The sequence below is a fragment of the Phascolarctos cinereus genome, unplaced genomic scaffold (assembly GCF_003287225.1).
Source record: "Phascolarctos cinereus isolate Bilbo 61053 unplaced genomic scaffold, phaCin_HiC Scaffold_2;HRSCAF=192, whole genome shotgun sequence".
NCBI lineage: Eukaryota > Metazoa > Chordata > Mammalia > Diprotodontia > Phascolarctidae > Phascolarctos > Phascolarctos cinereus.
Genome location: NW_027555625.1, coordinates 338,672,927 through 338,696,845, shown reverse-complemented (window position 1 = coordinate 338,696,845; position 23,919 = coordinate 338,672,927). Strand labels below are relative to the sequence as shown.

Here is a 23,919-nt window from a genome sequence, read left to right as displayed (position 1 = left end):
TTTAACAAAGAAATTACATTACAATGCATTTTAAAACTATATACTCTAGCAATTCTAACATATTAAACTTCTAATATTTGTATTACAAATAGTAGTGACTCCTCACCACATTAGGACAATGAATTCTGACTGACCAGATAAAAAAGCAAAAAGCCAGTTTTTTTACTCTTCCTCTCACTCAATTGCCACAAAACCATAAGTTTTTTTGGGAGAACAAATAACAGTGCAGGCTGGGCTGGTATGAATATCAATATATGAAGAAAAATGTCAACAACATATAGAACAGCCAACATATAGAATAATTAACAATAATTACAGAATATTTTGGCAAGATAAAAGAAGAAAAATTCAAAAGAAGGTAAAAAGGTAGCAACAGAATTAAGGGTTTATCACTGCTATAGAACAATTTGCAACAAATTCTCAAAAATTTGTAATTTATTTTTTTAAATTGCACCTGGCTCTTTTCTTTAGTGTTAATCACCTGCCAAGAACAATTTTGAGTGCCTGGTCTAACTATAACCTTACTTTGTACTAAAAATAAAAAATATGCTAGCATACAGTATATATCATTTTAGTACAGTGTGTATTCTGGTTACTTACCGAATAAAAACCTCTGCACAAAAAAAGGAAAATTGTAAAAAAGCCAACTGTAAATGCACATATCACTATTTCCCAGGGAAATCCATATAGATCAGTACCTCGTTTCATATCTTCAGGCAAAGCTGATACAACCTTCAACACAAAAAGAAATTAAATGATCAATGGAAATTTTTTGTCGTCAAGTCAACAAGCATTATTAAGCACCTACTATGTGGAAGAGACAACACGCAAACACCTACGTACAAACAAGATACATACATGATAAATTGTAGATAATCAACAGAAGGAAGGCACTACTACTGGTATTATGGCAGCCTGGGAAAGGCTTCTTGTAACTGGTGGGATTTTGGCTAGGATTTTAAGGAAGCCCGGAGACATAGACAAAGATTTCACGTGGGGCACAGCCAAGAAAAAAAATACAGTCAGGAGATCGGAATGTCAAGAAGAGCAAGGAGGCCAGTGTCACTGGACTGCAGAGTAAATGAAGAAGAGTAAGATGTAAGAAAACTGGAAAGGTAAAAAGGAGTCAGGTTATTAAAGGCTTTAAAAGCCAAAGGATTTTAAATTTGATCTTGGGGGCAACAGCAAGCCACTGGAGTTTTAAAGGGCTGACATAGTCAGACATGACTTTAGGAAGATCAATTTGACAGGTGAACGGAGGAATGGGAAGAGACTTTCAGCAAGCAAACCTACCAGCAGGCTATTGTAGTAGTTCAGGTTTGAAGTGATGAGGCCTTGTAATAGAGTGGTGGCAGTATTAGAGAAGTAGAGAGGACCTGTGTGTGTGTGTGTGTGTGTGTGTGTGTGAGAGAGAGAGAGAGAGAGAGAGAGAGAGAGAGAGAGAGAGAGAGAGAGGGGGAGAGAGAGGGAGAGAGAGAAAGTGAGGTCCAAGAAAGCACTTATGTTGCAAGCCCTCAACAGTAACAGAAAAGTCAGGAAGGGGTGGACCTTAGGGGAAAGATAATTAGTTTGGTTTTGGACATACTGAGTTTAAGATATCTATGGGATAAGACATCCAGTTTGAAATATCAAGCAGGCAGTGGGAGGTATTAGAATGGCAGTCAGAAAAGAGGTTAAGGCTGGATAAATATATGTGAAAATCATCAGCAGAGATGAAAACTGAATCTATCAGAGCTGATGAGATCTACAGGTAAAATACTGTAGGTCTTTTTTAAAAATGCTAAGTCTGACCCAAAGACCACAGCTTCTGGGATAAGAACTCACTATTTCTGTGAGGAAAACTGGAAAAGAATATGGCAGAAACTAGACACAGACCAAAATCTCACGCCATATGCCAAAATAAAGTCAAAATGGGTTCATGATTTAGATATAAAGGCTGATACTATAAGCAAATGGGAGAGCAAGGAATAGTTTACTTGTCAGATTTATGGAGAACAGAAGAATTTATGACCAAACAGGGGATAAAGAACATTATGAAATGAAAAATGGATAATTTTGATTGCATTAAATTGGAAATTTTTTGCACAAACAAAGCCAATGCAACCAAGATTAGGAGGGAAGCAGAAAACTGGGAAAGAATTTTTACAACCAGTGTCTCTGATAAGGGCCTCATTTCTAAAATATATAGAAAACTAAGTCAAATTTATAAGAATATAAGTCATTAGGGCAGCTAGGTGGTGCAGTGGATAGAGCACCAGCCCTGGATTCAGGAGGACCTGAGTTCAAATCCAGCCTCAGACACAAAACACTTACTAGCTGTGTGACCCTGGGCAAGTCACTTAACCCCACTGCCTAGCCAAAAAAAAAAAAGAATATAAGTCATTGCCCAATTGATAAACGGTCAAAGGATACGAGCTGGCAGTTTTCAGATGAAGAAATTAAAGCCATCTACAGTAATATGAAAAAATGCTCTAAATCACTATTGATTACAGAAATGCAAATCAAAACAACTCTGAGGTACTACATCACACCTATCAGATAGGCCAACATGACAAAACAAGTAAATGATAAATGCTGGAAAAGATGTGGGAAAATCGAAACACTAATGCATTGTTGGTGGAGTTGTGAAATGATCCCACCATTTTGGAGAGCAATTTGGAACTATGCCCAAAGGGCTGTAAAAATGTGCATACCCTTTGACCCAGCAATAGCATTTCTAGGGCTGTATCCCAAAGAGATCATAAAAATGGGAAAAGGAGGGGCAGCTAGGTGGCGTAGTGGATAGAGCACTTGCCCTGGAGTCAGGAGGACCTAAGTTCAAATCCGGCCTCAGACACTTAACACTTACTAGTTGTGTGACCCTGGGCAGGTCACATAATCTCACTGCCCAGCCACAAAAAAAGTTTTTAAAAAAAATGGGAAAAGGACCTACAGGTACAAAAATATTTATAGCAGCTCTTTCTGTGGTGGCAAAGAATTGTAAATTAAGGGGATGCCCATCAACTGGGGAATGGCTGAGCAAGTTGTAATATATGAATGTAATGGAATACTAGTGTGCTATAAGAAATGAAAAGCAAGCAGACTTCAGAAAAACCTGGAAACACTTGTATGGACTGATGCCGACTGAAGTGAGCTGAACCAGGAGAATGTTGTACACAGTAACAGCCACATTTTTCAATGACTAACTTTGATAGACTCAGCCCTTCTCAGCAATGCAAGGATCTAAAACATCTCCAAAAGTTTCATGATGGAAAATGCTATCCACATCCAAAGAAAGAACTATAGAGTTTGAATGCAGATCGAAGTATACTATTTGCCATTTTTTTCTTCTGTTTTCTTTTGTTTCCTCTTTCTCATAGTTCCTCCTACTGGTTCTAATTCTTCCTTACAACATGACTAATGTGAAAATATGTTTAATAGGAATATATAAGTATAGCCTGTATCAGATTGCATGCTGTCTTGGGAAGGGAGGTGGGGATGGAGAGGGAGATAAATTTAAAATTTAAAAGCTTATGGAAGTGATTGTTAATAAATCAAAATAAATTAATAAAAAAATGTTTTAAATGGTAAGTCTGGCAAAAAGAAAAACCCCTAATAATCAAATGTTATCTCTTTAGAAAGCAATACAACTAAAAATTCAGGGTACAATTTCTAAAAGTCTCACACCAACTATCTATGAGCACAGTACCATGATAAGTCAGGGGTTTTTTTGTTTGTTTTTTAGCTCTGTGGTATTTTGTCAGGAACTACACGATCATAGAACTGGAAAGGGCCTCAAAGGTCACTTAGCTCAACCCTACAGAGGAGGGATTGCTTCATTTTTTGGTCTTTTTTTCTCCAGCACCTAACACAGAGCCAGACATGTAGCAGTTACTTAAAAAAAATTTTTTTAATAAAAAAAAAAATGAAGCAACATGTTGAATTTTTTTTAAAGCAATCTAACAGCTTCATAGTTTTAAATGCAAAACTATCCACTCACCAATTGGCCAAAGATTCACAATTAGAAAAACAATTTAATGTTTAGAAAAACTAAAAAAAAAATGTTATCCTTCAATACTTATCTCTGCCCCATTTTCTGCCACTGTGACTGAAGAAGTGAAAAGGACCAAACATGACCATTTTGCACTTTTCTCTATTTCCAGTGTTGCCATGACAAACGAATTCACCAAATGGCTAGCCTAGTGGTGATGAGCTTCTGTGTATTTACCAAATTATGTTACCTCTGTGGGTAAGGAATTAAGTCTCTATAGCATTAAGTCAGTTAGTTAATTGCAGAGGTCATATTAGATACAATTGTGGTATGATTCTCAATTTGATAAATTGGAGGCCAGAAATCTCAGAGGTCCATTCCAACACCATTTTACAGATAAGGAAAGTTAGGCAAGAAATGTTTAGCGATTTGCCCAAAGTCATACAAGTAGAAAGTGTCAGAGCCAGAATCTGACCTGAGGTGCTCTGGCTGCAAAATCAGCACTCTCCCACTATAGGACACTACCTCACCTGAGGCAATGGGTTTTACTTAACAGTTCTTTTCTTGGATTTTTGTATACTGCAGATTTCTCACCATCTCTACTCTTCCATTTTATCTTCCGTGGTCTCTACAATAGTGGATATATTTGGGCAATTTTCCCCTCTACCTCTTTCTTTTCATTTAAAAAAAATATTCTCCTAGATTTTTAAGACTCTGGGAAAACATATTTTTATCAACCCTTGCCAGGTCTATTCCATCATTGACGAAGAAGCCATCATTTTTCTATTTTAAGTTGTAGTCCAGAAATCCAATTTCTGTTTTCAGACACCATCTTTTTAACCAGCTATCTGGTTAAACCTGCCCTCTAGTCCAGTGTTCCCAGAAATATCTCAAGCTCAACATGTCTAAAACTGAACTCAATTATCTTTCCCTCTAAACTATGCCCCACTTCCAAACCTTCCTAGTTCTGTCAAAGACAATCCTTCCAGTATCTTGGGTTCATAAATGTGGATGTTATCCTTGATTTTTCCCTTTCCCTTACACCATATATTCAAACAGTTGAAAATACTGCCAACATCTCTCACATCCACCGCTTCACCTTTGTTCAGATCCTCATCAACTCTTAATTCTTTAATTTTTGGTATTGCTTTTTGTTTGTTTGTTTTTGGGGGGTTTTTTTAGCTTTTTTTGGTGAGGCAATCAGGGTTAAGTGACTTGCCCAGGGTCACACAGCAAGTAAGTGTCAAGTGTCTGAGGCCACATTTGAACTCAGGTCTTCCTAACTCCAACACTGGAGCTCTATCCACTGCGCCACCTAGCTGCCCCTCCTCACCAACTCTTGCCTAGATTATTGAAACAGCTTCCTGATCGGCCCCCCCCACTTTAAATCTCTCACTATTGCAGTACATTCTAAACACTGATGCCAAAGTAATTTTCTTTAAGTGTAGACCAGATCACATGACTCCTTTACTCAACCAATTCCAGTGGCTTCGATTATTTTTAGAGTCAAACATAAACTTTTCTATGTAGCTTTTAAAGCCTTTTACAACCTGGCCCCAACCTATTTTTCCAGAGTCAATGGGCATTAATTATACTTCCACACTGTGATTCAGCCAAAATGATTTGCAACTTCAAAATCATTCTCTACTCTTAACCATCCCTCACTTCCCATAAGTCAATCAAATGCCCTGTCCTGTTAATTCTACCTTCAAGTCTTTCATATCCCTGTCCTCCCCACTCACAAGACTCCTTAAGCTCCTGTCATGGCTCACCTCCACAATCTCAGTAACCGCCTAACTGATCTCCCTGTCTCTAGTTTCACACCTTATTCCAAACCATCATCCCCACAGCTGCCGAACTGATGCTCCTAAAGCACAAGTCAGACCATGTCCCTTTCCCACTTAAAAAACTTTCAGTAGCTTCCTGCCTCTACTATAAAATACAAACTTGTCTGGCACATAAAGGCCCTCAGTCTGACTCCAGCCTATCTTTTGTACTGATTTCATATTAAATTCCTTGTGCACGCTACCTACATTCCAGTCAGACTAGTAGACTTATCATCTCCAACACAAGATGTTCCATTTCTTACCTCAGTGATTTTGCACCGTCCCTCCTACCTGGAATGCTCTTCGTCACCTCCACCACTTGGTATCCCCAGCTCCCTTCAAGGTTTAGCTGAAGCGTCTCCTTCTACAGAAGTCCTTCTTGATTCCCATTGTTAGCCATCCCTATTCCTCAAGCATTAAACTACATATATTTTGTATTTATTTCTCTGTGTATGGGTTGTTTTCCCAATAGACGAGCTGATTCAGCTAAGCCTGTCTCCCATACTTATGTGTTGGCCATGGCGGTCCAACGTCAGGGAGCAAATGGAACTACATGTGGCATTTTTGTACATGGGCAACCAAAAAGCCAAGCCAACAGACCAAGCCATAAAACACTGGGTCAATTAAATCTCAAGGTCAGTTCTGATGTACAGACCTATTGGCTATGGTAGGCCTGAGCCGTCCCGAAATACTGAAACGTTAGGATTATTTAAAAACTGTGCTTTCAGACTGATTGGGAATTTTCCATATGGCATTTAGTTGGCAGCTAGGTGGACTAGTGTTAGACTTGGAGTCAGTAAGATACAAATTCAAATCCAGCCTTATATATTTATTAGATGTGCAACACTAGGCAAGTCACTCAAACCTCTCTCAGCCTCATATTCTCCATCTGTAAAATAGGGATATTATTATAGCACCTACCTTACAGAACTGTTGTGAGAATCAACTGAGTTAACATATGTAAAGATGTTTGCAAACTTGAAAGGGCTAAATAGAAGCTAGCCATTATTAATATTATTACACCATAAAGAACCGTGTGTTTTGGACTCTTTAGTACAAGGCAACAGTAGGGGGGTGGGGGAAGGATGTCCTGAAATGACAATATTGGATGATCCCCAGAGTAGAGACTTTTCTAGAATTGAGGATGTGGACAAATGCGCCAAATGCATCCCAGCTGATAAGCAGAGGTATTGTATCGGTTTACTACTAGAAAAAGCTTCCGCTCTCACTCCTTCTAACTATAACTCTCTTTCTCTCTGAAACTTCCAGTGAAGGGTAAGAGGGTTTGCCCCAAAGAATGGAAAGGAGTAGCAGGAGTGACCCTGGCAGTCTTCTCTCTGGCACAGAAGCACAAAAGGGCAACTGTCAGGATCCAGAAGAGGCAGCATCAGGCAAAGAAACTCCCACAGCAACACCCTCTCTATGGCACAAAGGAACATTATTAGAGTCAAGGAGTAGCAGAGCTCAGCCAGCACAGGGGGCAGCCCCAGCACAGTGATAGTGCTCAGACACCACCGTGAGGAGAGAAGGAGGGATCGGTAGACCATCGCACAGGGCAGCTGTGTCTGGCCCTGGCAGAATGGGCAATACGTGGCTCCAGCAGAATGATGGGAAAAGACAGCAGCAATAGGTAGTGGTACATAGGCCCAGCGCAAAGAGGTAGCAGAGTAAACAACAATGCTGGCCCCAGTGGAAGCGGACTCAGCAGTGAGAGATCTCAGTGGCAGCAGAACGGACACCAGCATAAGCAGTAGCAAAGGCAGACCCAGAACAAGCGTTTGCTTATTGTAATTTGCAGATAAGGAGGTCCTTTCATAATGCTGTCAGTTTGGTATTCAGTGGTCATTTGATAAACACTTTCTAGGGAGAAAGTGGAGGACCACAGGTGGTGCTGCTGGGAAGTAGCTTGCTTTCTAGCAACCAGAGGACACGAAACTATCTATTTAACCTCTATGGAAAAAGATGACCAGTCCCTCAGCAGAAGCCTAAAGGATCAAAGAGTTGGCATTCCTCCTCTTCTCCCCATATAATGGGTCTCCCAGGGAGAGGCAGATCCTGGCTGGTGGGCCAGGGAACACTGAGGGCACAGTCACAGTGGGCAATTCTCTGTATTGACTAGTACCAGGACAGGATTCACCTAAGAAGGTAATGACTTCTTGGCTACTTTACCACAGATCATCCTGACCCATGATGAGAATGAATAATCTCAGCAGAAATATCATATCTGTGCTGCGGTCCTGCTGCTTCTGTTGCTCATCACCACCTGACACTTTACATTTCAAAGACGCATCTCACACCACACGGACCAGACTGTTCAAATTTGAGATGCAGTTCTTACAAATGAGAGAGATGAGGCCTGAGAATTCTGGTTTTGCTCTCCTTCATATTCTATTGCTTGTTTTGGGAGGAAGGTGGGGAGCAGGACATGGAGGACTGCACTATTTTTGTTTTAGTTTTTCTCTTCTTCCTCCCAAACCTATGCCAGGCTTCTTGCATCCCCCCCAGAGGAGGGTTGTCTAGTGATGATCCTAAGGGCATTTAAGTGGTGGAAAACCTACCAGAAGACCTTTAGGCCCTTGCCACCAAAGGGTGGGATATAATAGGTGCAATACCCTAAAGCCATTATTCCTTTCCCTCCCTATGACCTGAGCTAGTTTTCCCTTGGAAGATATTAAAACTGTCCTAGGTACTTAATTGGTCCAAGAGACTAAGCTCAAACAGCTGATGTCATTTTCTGATTATGTAAGTACAAAACTGCCAGGCTTTCGAACTGAATACCAACATGGCCAACACCAGAAGGGATGCAATGCCCAATTGATCAGAGCAGCATCCTTGCAAAATATCCTTTTCCTGTCATAGCTACACTTCCTTTTATTAACTGTCAGATGACCTACAAGTGTCTCATTTCATTTCAATTCTGAACCTGAAGCACCAATCCTGGCCTACAACAGAAGAATAGTAGGGAAATGGGTACATTATGTACAGGACTGTACTGGTACAAACACTTTCCCTTTTAAAGTAAAAATGGAACTATGCAACAACTGTCACTTTGTAATACATAGTGGGTACAGAGCCAGACTTGGATCATAGACCACAGATCTAGCGCTAGAAGGGACTTCAGAGGCCACATCCAGTCCAACCCCCTTCACTCCAGCACCTAGCAGAGCGTCTGCTTAGGCAATGTCTACTGAACCAGAATTTTACAGATGAGGAAACTGGGGTCCAGAAAGTTAAGTGACATTCCCAAGGTTACACAGGTAGCGTAAGAGAGATGAATTTGAATACAAATACTGTAAAAGCAGAGCCCATCTGGCCTCTGAAACTTAGTAGCAGAATGACCCTGGGCAAGTGACTTAACCTGTTTCGGGTCTTCGAAATGGGCCAGATGGCCTGTGCGCTGGATGTACGATCCTAGCGGAGCCACAGCCATTCATTTACCCGGGCACAAGATTACACTTCCACAGGACGACGGCATAAATGGTGATTGGAAGGACTCTCCACTCCACCCCCGCGGGACCCAGGGCGCCCCCGGCCCCAGCTTCCCGCGACCCCTGGCCTTCACACCGCCCCGCCTCCGGCCCCGGCCCTGGCCTCAGCTCGAGCTCACGTTGCGCAGCTCCTCCAGAACTATCCCGCAGTAAAGCTGAGCGGCGGCGCTGGCTCCTTCCGCGGCGCCGAAGGCCAACCCGGAGCTCCCTCCGGTAGCCATAGTCCCCAGCTACGACAGCTACGACAGCTACGACAGCAACGACAGCAACGACAGCAACCGCAGCAACCTCCACTACCGGCTGCCGACCCCGCGCCGAGGGCTGGCACCTAGGCAACTGAGGAGTACCACTGGCGGAGCCGGCAACGGGGGGAGCCCACATCGGCTCCCTGCGGTCAGAAACTCGAACCCTTCCCATTACTGCGCCCAATTTACCTTACTCGTCATTCCAAGTCTAAATTAACGACCCTTCGACGTCAGAGTCCTGAGCCATTTCCGCAATCCACACTTAATTCATTCACGCTCCGCCCCACCCCCACCCCCGTTTTTGGTTTCGACCAAATAGCTAGCGACACTGCGCCGAACATGGGGAGGGGCCAAGAGCTGAAGGTTAGTCTCCGGCTTTCTACCTAAAAGGAGCCGGAGGATTGCAATGAGAAAAGCACCCTTAACTCTACGGGTGAGGAGTAAAAGACGAAGGGATCTTAGATTTTGCCCAAGCCCTCCGACGCTTTCAGTTGGCCACTTAGCTCTTTGAAGATGGGAGAATAAAATAGGAGTGGGGGTGGAGGGGGCGGAGCAGAATTTGGTTGATCCCGCTTTAAGGTGAAAGCGCCTGGAGGCTGGCGCAGCCGGGTGTTACCCCGCCCGCAGTAGCGTAGGGACTACAACTCCCACAATTCATCCGACCTCGGGAAAGGCTCTGGTGGCTCAGGCGTAGATGTGAGCTGCTTCTTCCGCTTACAGCCGTCAGTCTCAGGGTGGGCAGGTTGTATTATGCAGAGTAGCAACTTCCCCCAACGCACCTGGATAGCCCTCCCACCGCCACCTGCTGTGTATCCGCTCTTGATCCGTACCACGACCGCACCGTCCCTCTCCCCTCTTCTCTCTGGCGACTTAGAGGGCCAATCCAGTGCCTGAGACTCCTACGTAAAACAATCAACCAACAGGCATTTATAAGAGTCAGTTATGTGCCAAGCACTGGGAATTAGTAGGGAGAAAAAAGTGAAACATGGTTTCATTGGTTAGAATGCAGAAATTCATTGGTTAGAATGCCAAGCGTGTCAGGCCTTTGGACTCTTGGCAAGAAGTTAAGGTAACTTTGGCCAGGACAAAGTTTAACCTCCCGACATAAAAGAAAGCAAAGGCTGAGAGGTCGCCGCAAACAATACACAGGACTTGCAAGAGCCCAAGTTACCTGGCTAATTTAAAAATTTTTGTTGTGGGAAGCTGAATTATCTAGGAATCACCAAAGTGCTTGGCCAACGTTAAAAGTTGAGTACAAGATGTACTCTTTGAGAAGGAAAAAATAAAAGAAAGAATGAGCCCAAAGATAAATGGTTTTTAAACTCAATTTTTGTATCTACATTTAAGTTTCTTGAATAAATTAGGCTGAATTTGATAATTAAGATTTATAGCTGTATTCTTTTAAGAATATTCATATTGGGGGCAGCTAAGTGGCACAGTGGATAGAGCACCAGCCCTGGATTCAGGAGGACCTGAGTTCAAATCTGGCCTCAGACACGTAACACTTACTAGCTGTGTGACCCTGGGCAAGTCACTTAAACCCCATTGCCTAGCCCCCCCCCAAAAAAAAAGAATATTCATATTGGTACTTAATCATTTACTGTCCTCATTGTTACTGAAATGAGAGGCTCTCCCTTAAGGGCCCTACAACTTGAAAGGGCTGTTTCATTCAATAAGCATCTACTAAGTTTTAGCCAGAATTTATTAAGTTCAAGACCCTAAGTTTTGGGTAAGAGGCAGCCTACCTATGCTGAAAAAAAATGCATTGTTTCTAAGAGTCCACAATTGGAGATATATCTATCAGGTTTAGGTAGAGTGGTCTTGTTAATAGTATCCAATATTCATCCTGGTTTCTTTCTTTGCTAATTCTTCATCCAGGCTGACCCTGAAGTCCCCCAAGGCTCTGTCCTGGGTTCTCTTCTCTTTTGCCTTGATACTATTTTTTGATGATCTCATGGTCTCACAGATTCAATTATCGTGTCTATCATAATTGATTCTCAGATTTATTTATTCAGCCCTAACCTCTCTTCTGATCCTTCATCTCCAACTGCCTACTGGACATTTCAAAAGGAATGTCATTTTAAACTCAACATATCCCAAACTAAACGAATTATCTTTCCCCTCTATGTCTTCTCCCCTTCCAAAATTCTCTATTACTGTTGAGGGTAGCACTTTCCTGATATTTATCCAGTCAAAACCTGGGTGTCATTCTCCATTCCTCATTCTCTCCTACCCCACCCCCATATCCAATCTGTTGCCAAGTCTTGTTGATTCTACCTTTGCAATATCACACACACACACACACACACACACACACACACATCCCTTTCCTCTAACAGCGTCACCATCATCTTGGTGATGCTCAACACCTCACACCTGGACTATAGCAATAGCCTTCTGGTCTCTCCCTCCTCTAGTCAATCCTCCCTCCCCTCCTTTCTTCCCTCCTTCCCTTCCTTCCTTCTTTCCCTCTCTCCTCTCCCTTCTCTCTTTCCTCTCCCTCTGTCCACAAAGGGGATCATACCCTTACCTGTGGGTGCTCTGCCCAAAAGAATATAAATTTTGATAGCTAAAACTCGAAAAATATCTTGGGATTTATGGGCTAGATTTTTTTCTTAAGGACCATGCCTTAAACCCAAATCACTCTGGGTCTTACTGATTGGCCAGCAATAGGGCCCTAGCCTCGCTTGGTCATTGTTTGGGTTCTGATGGCTCAGAGTGAATATAAATAGCAATTGTTTCTGTTTTAGCCAGAAACCCTGAGGGTGTTCCCCTCCCAGATTGTTTTGTTTTGTTTTGTTTTTTACTAGTTAAAAGACGCCACTCTTGGCCTCATTTCTTACCTAGCCTTAATCACTGAATGGGCATTGCCTACATCAAACTGAGACCTGGGAAAGACCTTGACCAAGGTCTCCTACTGCTTCCAGGGCCATCTCCAGTCGTCCTGATCTATATCTTGCCACTTGACCCAGATGGCTCTGGAGGAGAGAATGAGGCTGGTGACTTTGCACAGCCCTCCCTCACTTAAATCCAATTCACTTGCAAGTCAGGACATCACCATCCTGATGTCATCGGTCCTCTGAGAATGAAGGACAAACAAGTCCAACCTCCACTCAGCTATCAAAGTTATCTTTCTATAAGCAGAGATCTGACCTTGTCAATAACAGTGGCTCCCTATTCAATTAGTAGCCTTAGTTTAGTTTTTAAAGCCCTTCACAACCTGCAAGATCTTTCCAATTTTCTTTTACCTTATGTTCATGCACTTATTCAGTGATCAGTGAAACACACAAGACACTCCCACTCCTGAGTGTGCATTTTCTCTAGCTGCCCCCCATCCCTGGAATTCTCTCTCTTTTTACCCCTATATCCTGGATTTCCTGGCTTCCTTCAAGTCCCAATTAAAAAGGCTTCTGCAAGAAGCTTTTCCTGGTTCTCCCCCTGCCTTCCCTCAGGGATTACCTACATTTGTCCTGTCAATATCTTCTTTGTAAATAATTTTTTGTAGGTTTTCTCTCCCGTATTAGACAGTGAGCTTTTTAAAGGCAGAAACTTTTTCCCTCTCTTTGTATCCCTGGTACTTAGCATAGTGCCAGACACATAACAAACACTTAATGCTTGTTGCTCTTAAACAACTCCTTTCCATCACTTAAAAAATGGTTACCTTACCAACCTACTTTCAGACTCCTCCTGTATCATTAATGTCATCTCTGCAAATGTCTTCTCCCCTGACAGCTAACATATATTTCCCAAATGCCCTAGACTAACCCAAGAGATTTATAGAATCTCAGATCCCACAAAATGTTTCTCAAAATAAACCCAGTCTAGTTTAAGAACACAAAGTCGATGACCTGGGAGGAGCTCCTGTCCAATCTCCTCATTTTACAGATGAAGAAACAAGCCAGAGAAATCAAGTTACTTGCCCAAGGTCACAAAGGTAGGAAATGAGTGGCAAAGCTAGGCTTTGAAACCAGATACCTTCACTTTAATTCCAACACTCTCCACAAAGCAATGGGTTGTTTTTTGTTTGTTTTTTGGGGGGGTTGGTTTGTTTTGCCAAAAGAATATTAAAATTGTCTCCTTAGTTTAATAAAAGTGAGACCTACTTGTTTCAAATACAGTAACAATTGAGTTAACAATTCTCTTTTCATAATAGATAATTGTATAAAACACAGTGCATTAAAATTTAAGTTGTGAAATCAGCTTATAAAAAAGTCACAGGAGAAAAAAGCAATATATAAAGCAAACTGGCTAATTCTAATCTATACTTTCTTCATAACATTAAAACTTCAGCATGTCTATAACTTGAGAAGATTCCAGAACACTTTGCACATATGCTGGTGCTTTCAGTTGCAGGGTAACTCTGCCAAGATGGGCTATTTTCAGGGGCCTCCTCAGTCATTTGAATCTCTTCAGGTCTTGTTTAAACCCAACACAAACAGATTCTGTTACCCTAAGACAGCTCATTTATCTCAATAACTTGAAACCTAACTACTTTTCAACATGAACGGTTGTAATATAGATCAGAAAAGAAAAAAAATGTCTAAAGTCTTCCCCAGGAAACGAGCATGGCAAAACTGACATGTTATTGCCACATAACAAGAGCTGAGTGGCCGGATACCAAACCAAGCCTCTCTTTTCAGTTTACTTACCTCTTCTGCTAAATCCTCCTTTTGCATTTTGCAAAGATCCTAGCATATCCCAGTAGTCTGCTGTAGTTCTAGTGAGCGCTAATAAGCCTAATATTTCTTTCAGAAGTTCCCTGAGTCAGAGAAATCCTGTACACTTGTATCTAAAAAGGAGAGAGATCCTGTTTTGACACTTGTGCGGTAAAGGGGTGCCACAGGTAGAGTCACGACTACCAACCCAACATCTGATTTCATGGTCAGCTTTTCTCCTTAAGCTGAAATTTTTTTAAAACACATGTGTATTTAAAAACTTAATCTTCTTTCTATTTTTAAAGTAAAGAACAGAAAATGTTAAGTTTTCTCATATTGTGGCCATTAATTTGTGAATGCTTAAGGTTATGTTAATTCTTTTTTAATTCTTACTACAAGATGATTTTTTTCTTTCACTTCCTCTACCTCTACTTCTTAATCCAATGAAGTCTATTTTTTTCTCTTACTAAGTGGCATTTCATTTTTTTCCTTCATTCCAAATTAGAAAGCATTATTTTTTGCTATTTAAATTTAGCATCAAACTCCTTAGGCAGTTTATAAAATATTTGCAATAGCATTTCTTTTGACAAAGTCTTAGGGTTAGAAGAAAATGGAACACAGAAGACATTTAATTAATTTTTGCCAAATTGAATGCACTCAATAGGTTTGTCACTTCAGGGTCAAGAATTTCAAAAAGTAATAGAGTTCCAATTGCATCTTTTTATAAATGAGGAGACTGAGTCACAGAGAAAATTAAGAGATCTGTCCATGGTCACAGACAGTAAACACTGAAACTAGGATCTGAGCCTCAGTCAAGTCAATGAGTTAACAAGCATTTATTAAGTGCTTACTATGTGCTAGACACTATGCTAAGTTCTAGTCTCTTGATTGTGGTTCCAACATGCTTCCCACTAGACCAGCAGTTTTCAAAGTGTGGTCTGGGACTCCCTGGGGGTGCCCAAGACCCTTTCAAGGGGTCCATGAGGTCAAAACTATTTTCATAATAATGACAAAGGCTTATTTGCCTATTAAAATATTTTAATCTTTTCCAACCACGTATCTGGTGAGACCAGATTTTCTCCATATTCTTCAGCCAAAACAACTTTTCACAACAGATTGAATGCAGAAGATATGAGAATCTAACTTGTCTTCTATTTAGCCAGACATTAAAGAGATTTGCAAAAATATGTAAAACAACGCTGTTCTCACATTTCTTTGTTTTGGAAAATATAGTTATTTTTCTTAAAAAATGTTAACATGCAATGGTTTTATTATTATTTTAAAACTAATAAATATTTTAAATTTTATTAGCTTTAATTTCTAACATAAGAAATGTCAATAGATATAAATAACCCTCATAAACAAAAGCTCTTTGAGATCTTAATTTTTAAAAGTGTAAAGGGATCTTGTGACCAAAAAGCTTGAGAACAACTACACTAGACTAACCTGCTCCTAGTATCGTACTGAAAGCTTAGTTAGTAATTAATGGACACTCTGACCTGCCTCAAGTGGGGCCCCACCTCAAATCTCTTAAACACAAGTCATATTGAACTAATTGAGCTACGGAATGGTTGCAAGAACTATCCTTGGAAGAAAACCAAACAATTGCTGAGCTACCTGTTCTTTCTCAGAATTCTGATGATGTAAGAGCTGTTCTCAGAATTTATTTAATCTAGAGTTACTGGTTGAACAAGATCTGGGCAATTTCCACTCTGCTGAATACATAAATGCAGCATTCAAGTTAAAATGCAAAGAAGAATGTTTTGAAATTCATAGAAATTCTTTGAACTATAAAGTGGCTAAAAAGTAAAATAGAAGCCTGCTTATTTTAATTACTTATCTCTTGAAAATGATCTTTTTTCAGGAGGTTTGAATCAAGGATGCACATATTCCCTCCTTACCCCATTCTTTCCTTCTATAACTCCTAGCTACACCTTCCTAAATCCAGGAGGATGCGTGAAGATATCGAAGCCATCCTAATCTAAGTGATCTTCAGGTTATCCTTAAATTCATATTAACTGCCTGTGCTTATCTTTCCAAAACGTCCAAATTTAGACATTCTGGATATATCTGAACTTAACAAATATGTCCACAAGCATGTATATTTTTCTGTTCATGAATATATTTATACATATATATTGGTATGTATGCATATGTATATACATATATATATGTGTATATACATGAAACTTTAGCCCTTTAAGGAGTCTTTTCCACCAACTGGCCAAGCGTTTGTCTCTGTTATTTATTTTTTAAAAATAAAAGCTTACAACAATCTTGACTAATAAACAAAGAAAGTAGTTTTTATTCTACAACAGTAATCCCAAATGCCCAAATCTTTTACACAATAAAACTAAAATATATTCTGTACCAGGCCTAATAGAATTACCAGAGAATTGAAGCAATTATTACCTGGAATATTTGGGCAAAAAATTTCACACATCATTTACATGGAAAATTTGCATATGCAAAGCATGAATATGCAGAGCTTATGCTTTGCATAGGCAACCTTGACTGGAAGCTCTATAATGACAAAAATATATTAGTTATTAGAGCAGGGACTATCTTACTTTCCTATTTGTGTCCCCAGTGCTTTGCATATAGTAAGAACTTAATAAATGCTTTATTCATTCATCTATCCATTCATTAAGGAACACAAAACTTTACATACGGTACTTAATGTCCAAACAAAATGTTTCAAATCTAGGATCTACATTTTATTTTCTTTTTTAGGTTAAGAAATGGTGATATAAGACGATTAATGTGGAAATATGTTTTATATGATTGCACATGTATAACCTATATCTGATTGCTTGCTGTCTTGGAGAGGAGGAGGGAGACGGAGGGAGGGAGAAAGAAAAATTTAGAACTCAAAATCAAAAAATGAATGTTGAAAATTGTTTTTACATGAAATTGGAAAAAAATAAAATACTATTAAATAAAAAAAGAAAAACGGTGATAGCTTTTTTATCATCAAAGGACTGCACTAATTTGGTCATCCTGCATTAACTTGGACATATTAAAAATAATATTGCACATTCAATATGTAACATCACTGTACCTAACATTACTCGCCATTAATAAATTATAATGCCTACAACAACTTGAGAAATCCCTAAGTAACTGTCCCCTACTGATGATAAATGTAACTCAATCAGCTAGTTTGTTCTTCCACTAAAGGGCCCTAGGAAGCTATACTTTTATTAGAGTTTTAATGGTTGCACATCATCAGACAGGCTGGTAATTTTTTGGCCAGCACAGCTTATGAAACTACCTAATAATGCAAACGGGTTTCAATCTGCATTGCTTGAGGGAATGCCCCCATCATCAAAACTGAGGACCCCTTGAGATATTTCAGTATGTCCACTTTGTTTGTTTGTAGTTGATCTGTCTTCTCTTTTGTTGTCAAGATATCGCTGGTTATTTCTTTTGCTATGTGGATGCCTTTCAATAGCAACCCACCCTTCCCTTTCCAACTATTTGCTTCTAATCTACTGTAGGCTAGGGAAACAAATCATTAAGCTTGTTAAAATTATGTCCAAAACGAGAATGAAGAGACCAAGAAAATATCTTGTGAACTTCTTCACCCATTGCATTGAACCCAAAATCTTCCCTGCTGTATCAACAACCCACAAGACCAAATTAAACTTGCACAAACATGCTGAGTCAGAGGTACTTCCTTGCTTTATGAAAACTGTAATCTTGGCTGACAAAAGCCCAGACATCCTAAACAGGGGCACTTCTTTGTCTCATGGCTTTATAATCTGTGCAGCCTAACCCCACAGTGAGCTCAGTTCCAACTGCAGCTCCACAAGCATGCCTGGCCAGCTTGAGAGAAATAGACATGGATATGACCTAACTCTGTTTGTCTTTCTTAGCTCTAACTCTAGAGGTTGACACTAAAGAAATTTGTTTCAGAGAAGCATAAGAAGACTTATATGGACTAATGCAGAATGAAGTAAACAGAACTAATATACACAATGACCATAATACACCATAATATAAATGGAAATAACTTCTCCCCCCACCAAAAAAAAAAAAGGAAGAAAGGAAGGAAGGAAGGAAGGAAGGAAGGAAGGAAGGAAGGAAGGAAGGAAGGAAGGAAGGAAGGAAGAAAATAAAGGCAGAAAGAAAGAGAAGGGAAAGAGGAAGGGAAGAAGGAAGGATAAGAAACTGGACACTTTAATTAGAATAACTAAGCCTGGTCCCAAAGAAAGGGAAATGTATTTCCCCTTCTTTGCAGAGGTGATGTTATGTGTGAAGAAAATTACCTATACTGTCAGATTCAGTCAATGAGTTGCTTAGTTTTGCTGAATTGCTTTTTTTTCTTTGTTATAAGAGATGGTTCACTAGGCAGAAGTGGAGAGATATATTCAGAAATGAGGGTGAACCAGAAACAAAAGATATCAATAAACACTGAAATTCTTTTACAAAACCACTATGACATCATTTCTCAAAAATCTTCAAACTACATTCAGTATCCCATGGTATGTTTGATGGCTGCTGTCTAGCAATTTGGCTTCAATCCTTGGCATCATTTGGAGATGATTGAAAAGAGAAATGTGAGCAAACCTGTAAAAATGGTAATGGTGTAAGGAAGGTCACTTGCCTCACTTGTACACTGGCATACAATTTAGCAGATCCATGTAAATATTTTGTGCTGTATCATGATGCCAGGTATAACATAACTTTTTAAAATGATGTCCTGGTTATTAATATCAAGCTAAGCATAAAACAGAGGGATTTTGCTCATTAAAGTCATTTGCCACTGTCACAGAGAAGGTTTTGCAAAGATGCAAGACTACATCCTTTGAAGAATTATCAAAGGGCAATGGAAATGGGCATGAAAGGAATGAGTAAACTGCAACACATTACAAATGAGGAAATGCACAGAAGTGGAGGAAAGGATGTCATCACAGAAATGTATGACTGCTCAAAAAGCCTTTGATATATAAGTAACTTGTTTAAGTTCATTAAAAATACTGAAAAGCACAGAGATAAAATAACATTTCCTTACTATGATAAAATGTACTGATCTAAAGCCAAAAGCTATCAAGGAGAAACATCCATAACTTTCCAGTAAGATAAAATATTGAGAAATTTGTAGGCAATTGCTAGGAATGGACCTTTTATAAGACAGTTTGTGAACAGATAGAAAAGGAAGTGCTGATTGCAAAGAGTCAACATGGCTTTATCAAAAACAGGCCATGACAAATTAACCTTATTTCCTTCTTGGACAAGGTTATTAAACTGGTAAATTACCAAATGCTTTATCTGTCCAGATTTTAGCAAAGTATTTATTAAAATGTCTAATGTTTTCCTTGTGGAAAACAGTGAGATATAGTTGAGACCATAATGCAATGACACGGATCCGGAACTGGTTCAAAGAATAGTCGTTAATGGTTCAAGGTCAATATGACAGGAAGTCTTGAGTGGAAGACCCAGGGATCTGTGCTGGGTCCTATGCTGTGTAAATATTTTTATCAGTGATTTGGATAAAAGCATAGATGGCATGCTTGTGCAAATGGCACTAAGCTGAGAGGAATAATGAATTACTACAATGATAGAAATAGGATCCAAAAATATCCTGACAGGGGCAGCGAGGTGGCGCAGTGGATAGAGCACCAGCCCTGAAGTCAGGAGGACCTGAGTTCAAATCTGGCCTCAGACCAAACACTCGACACTTACTAGCTGTGTGACCCTGGACAAGTCACTTAACCCCAATTGCCTAAAAAAAAAAATATCCTGACAGGCTTTGGCATTGGATTTAATCTAATAAGATGAAATTCAGTAGGGGAAAATGTAAAGTTTTACATTAGAGTTCAATTTCACAAGTATTTAATTGAGGAGGTGTGGTTAGACAGCAATTTGTCTAAAAAAAGATCTGGGGATGTTAGTAGACTACAAATTCAATATGGAAGAGTAATAAGATGTGGCAGACAAAAAAGCTAATGCAATCTTAAGCCACATTATTTCCAGAAATAAGAAGGTGATAGTTCCTTTGTATTTTTCCTTAATCAGACTACATATAGATAACTGTATTCAATTCTAGGTATGATAGGTGTCGAAAGATATTACAGAGAGTGACCAGAAAAGGACAACCATGTTGGTGAAGGTCCTTGACTTGAGAGCGTATGAGGCAAGTTGAAAAAACTAGATATGTTTAGTCTGGAGAAAAGAAGATTCAGAAAGGACATGACAACTGTCCTTTACCATTTGGAGGACTGTCATATGGAAGAGAGATCATTGTGTTTGGCCCCAGATGGCAGAACCAGGAACAGTGGATGGAAGTTTCAAAGAGGCAAATCTGGGTTTGATGTCAGGAAAAAAATCCCTAATAATTGTTGTGGTTCAGTCGTGTCTAACTCTTTGTGTTTTCTTGGCAAAAATCCTGGAGTAATTTGTCGTTTCCTTCTCCAGATCATTTTACGGATGAGGAACTAAGACAAACAGGATTAAGTGACTTGCTCAAGGTCACACAGCTAGTATCTGAGGCAAGATTTAAACTCAAGAAAATGAGTCTTCCTGACTTCAAGCCCAGCACTCTATCCACTGTACCACCTAATAATTAGAGCTGCCCAAGTGCAGAATGATCTGCTTTTGGGAGGTGATGGGTTTGCCTTCATTGGAGATGTTCAAGAACAGGCTGAATGACGATTTGTCATGTATACTATTGTGGGGGTTCCTTTCGGGTATGGGTTGGATTGAAGTCCTTTCCAACTCTAACATTCTGTGATACTGTGATTATGAAATTAAAACGATGAAGTTTCATCTCACGTCATGAACACTGGTTAAAAAAAAAAAGATGGGCATAGTTAATAATGGAGGAGCTATGTGAAGACAGGCACTCTTGGTAGAACTGTGAAGTGATCCATTTTGGATTTCAATTTGTAATTATTCAGGTATCAACTAAGCTGTCCATAGACCTTGACCCAGCAATCCCAGATAATAGCATGAGTCACTCTACTAGACTGTACTTAGCAGGTCACTCAGTGGCAGACTTGGCTCCTCAGCAGACTCCGCTGCAGACATCTTTGTTGTCTTATTTTAAGAAATTGCCTCAGCTACCCCAGCCTTCAGCAAACAACATCACCCTGATCAATCAGCAGCCATCAACACTGAGGCAAGACCCTCTACCAGCAAAAAGATTATGACTGAAGGTTCAGATGATGGTTAGCATTTTTTAGCAATCAATATTTTAAGTTAAGGTATATATTTTATGTCTTTTTTTAGACATAATATACATCTATATCTTTTTTTGTTTATTTTTTTGTTTTGGTGAGGCAGTGGGGGTTAAGTGACTTGCCCAGAGTCTCACAGCTAGTAAATGTTAGGTTGGATTTGCACTCAGGTCCTCCTGAATCCAGGGCCAGTGCTCTATCCACTAGGCCACCTAGCTGTCCCTACATCTATATCCCTTTTAGACATAATACTATTGCACACTTAATACAATATAGTGTAAATACAACTTTTATATTTACTAGGAAACCAAAAATTTGTGTGATTCACTTTATTGTGATATTTGTTTTATTGCAGTAGTCTGGAACCGAACTTACAATAGTTCTGAGGTATATCTGTATCTGCAAAAAGAAGGAGCGTATTGATATAAGTGTTTGTGAATCTGCCCCAGAAATTGCTAAAGTAACCTCTCAAATATGTGATCTCTAGCAAAAAATTACAGTTTTTGGTGGTTGCTAATTCCCTATTTCCCGTAAGGTATCAACATTCACATTTCTGACTTTCGTGCCATTTTCTAGGAACGTACCACTGTGAAAATTGAGAATTGACTATATACACAACATATGGACATATATATGTGTGTGCATATACACAATAATTTAAAGAAAAGCCATACTTCAAATATCAGAAATTTTAGGTCAATATGAAATCTTGACTTTAGAGGACTGATTGTCCCCAGAAGAAAGGGACAGTCTACAGGTGCAGAATGTGTTATGTTCTTTTAGTATGGTCAATGTGTAATTTTATTTTTCTTAACTGTACAAACTACACCTCACAACCACCAGAAAAGACCAATATATACATGTAGGCAGCAGCAGCAGAAACAAGCAGTACTCAGAGGTACAGACAATCAATAAATTATAGGCACAGGAAACAAAAAAGCAGGTCACCCAAATTTTAGTACTTCTTAACAGATATAAATCCAGCAGTTGCTTCAAGTTCCTGGCTACCAAAGGAATGAGTCCAGGCCATGGTGAACTGCCACATTCAGGGGTGGGGAACCTGCCACCCCGAGGCCATATGTAGCCTTCTTGTTCTGTGAAGTTTGGATTCAATCAGAAGGCAGCACCCAAGGACCTAGAAGGCTACACATGGCCTTGAGGCCACAGGTTCTCCACTCTTAGATGAGCAGGGCAGCACCAACTACAATGACTTGTTCATGATGATAACCGTTTAGACCACCCAGACTTACCACCTGCCCTGCTCTCTCTGCCTGTTTGACCTCTAGGTCTTTCTATCCAAGCTGATGCTATATACTAAGGACATCTCACCCCCTACCCCAGTATTTCCATACTCTGTACCTGTCCCTTTCAGTATGTATTGCCACACTGTTAGAATGTAAGCTCCTTGAGGCAAGGGACTTGCTTTTTAGTTTCTATCTTAGCTCTTACCATAGTACTTGGCACAAAATAAACACTTAATATATGTTTTTTTTCATTCATTCCTTGTTATAAGAAAGTGTTGTAATGGGTGGGTATTAATGGGAAATGACTAGATTTTGTAAAATAGAAGATCTATAAAATTTTTTCTTAAAAAAATAATAAACTTACGACCAGAAACATCACAAAAAAAAGAAAAAAATGATTGTATGTTAACAAATAGGAAACTACTAATGTGGTAGTATATCAACAAACGTTCATTAAGCTCCTACTCTGTGCCAGGCACTGTGCTAGGTGCTGGGGATACAAAGACAAGCTCCCCCTTTCATTGGGGAGCTTACAGTCTATTTGAGGTAGACAACATGTACATATATAGGAATATACAAAATTTATAAAAATTGATACAAAGTGGCCAAATGAAGGCGCCAGTGTTCAGGAGATCAGGAGAGGCTTCCTGTAGGTCAGGCCCACACAACCTATGGCCCACGGGCTGCTTACGTCCTTAGGCTACTTGTAGCACGCCAAAGGATTTCTGATGGGCCAGGGAAAAATGTAGAGGAAAACATCCTTTGTATGTAGAGGAAATCCTTTGGCAGGCCGCAGGTTGTGAAGACTTGGTGTAGAAAATGGTACTTAGTGGGCAGGTAGGTGGCACAGTGGATAGAGAACTGGCTCTGGAGTCAGGAGAACCTGAGTTCAAATATGACCTCAGACACTAGCTCTGTGACTCTGGGCAAATCACTTATCCCTGGTTGTGTGTGTGTGTGTGTGTGTGTGTGTGAGAGAGAGAGAAGAAGAAGAAGAAGAAGAAGAAGAAGAAGAAGAAGAAGAAGAAGAAGAAGAAGAAGAAGAAGAAGAAGAAGAGGAGAAGGAAGAGGAAGAGGAGGAGAAGGAGAAGAAGAAGAAGAAACTTAACTGAGCCTTGAAGAAAATTTAGGGTTATGAGAGACATAAGTGAATAGGAGATGCCTTCCATGCATAGGAGATAGCTAGTACAAAAGGCCAGAGCTAAAGAATATAGTTATCCCTACCACATCTCAGGGGTTAAGGGTGTGGTACTTTCAGGATCTGGAAAATCCACCTAAAATTTTTTGGTCCTCCCTTCTTACCACAGAAG

The 23,919-nt window shown here is 39.9% G+C and overlaps 1 protein-coding gene across 20 annotated transcripts in view; it reads right to left on the bottom strand.

Moving 5' to 3' along the window:
- The window catches only part of MIA2 (MIA SH3 domain ER export factor 2), a 131,305-nt gene that overhangs the window by 73,518 nt on the left and 33,868 nt on the right, over window positions 1-23,919 (bottom strand). For 8 of the 20 annotated variants that reach the window (XM_078150336.1, XM_078150334.1, XM_078150335.1 and 5 more), the window contains exons 7-8: window positions 10,309-10,428; window positions 601-732 (exon numbers count right to left, since the gene is read on the bottom strand). In XM_078150336.1, coding sequence (XP_078006462.1) covers window positions 601-732; window positions 10,309-10,428 — 252 coding nt within the window. Of the gene's footprint in view, window positions 1-600; window positions 733-9,403; window positions 9,674-9,718; window positions 9,808-10,192; window positions 10,269-10,308; window positions 10,429-14,178; window positions 14,338-23,919 lie in introns of those variants that run through there. The other 12 variants (XM_078150340.1, XM_078150339.1, XM_078150333.1 and 9 more) reach the window with 10 other exon arrangements.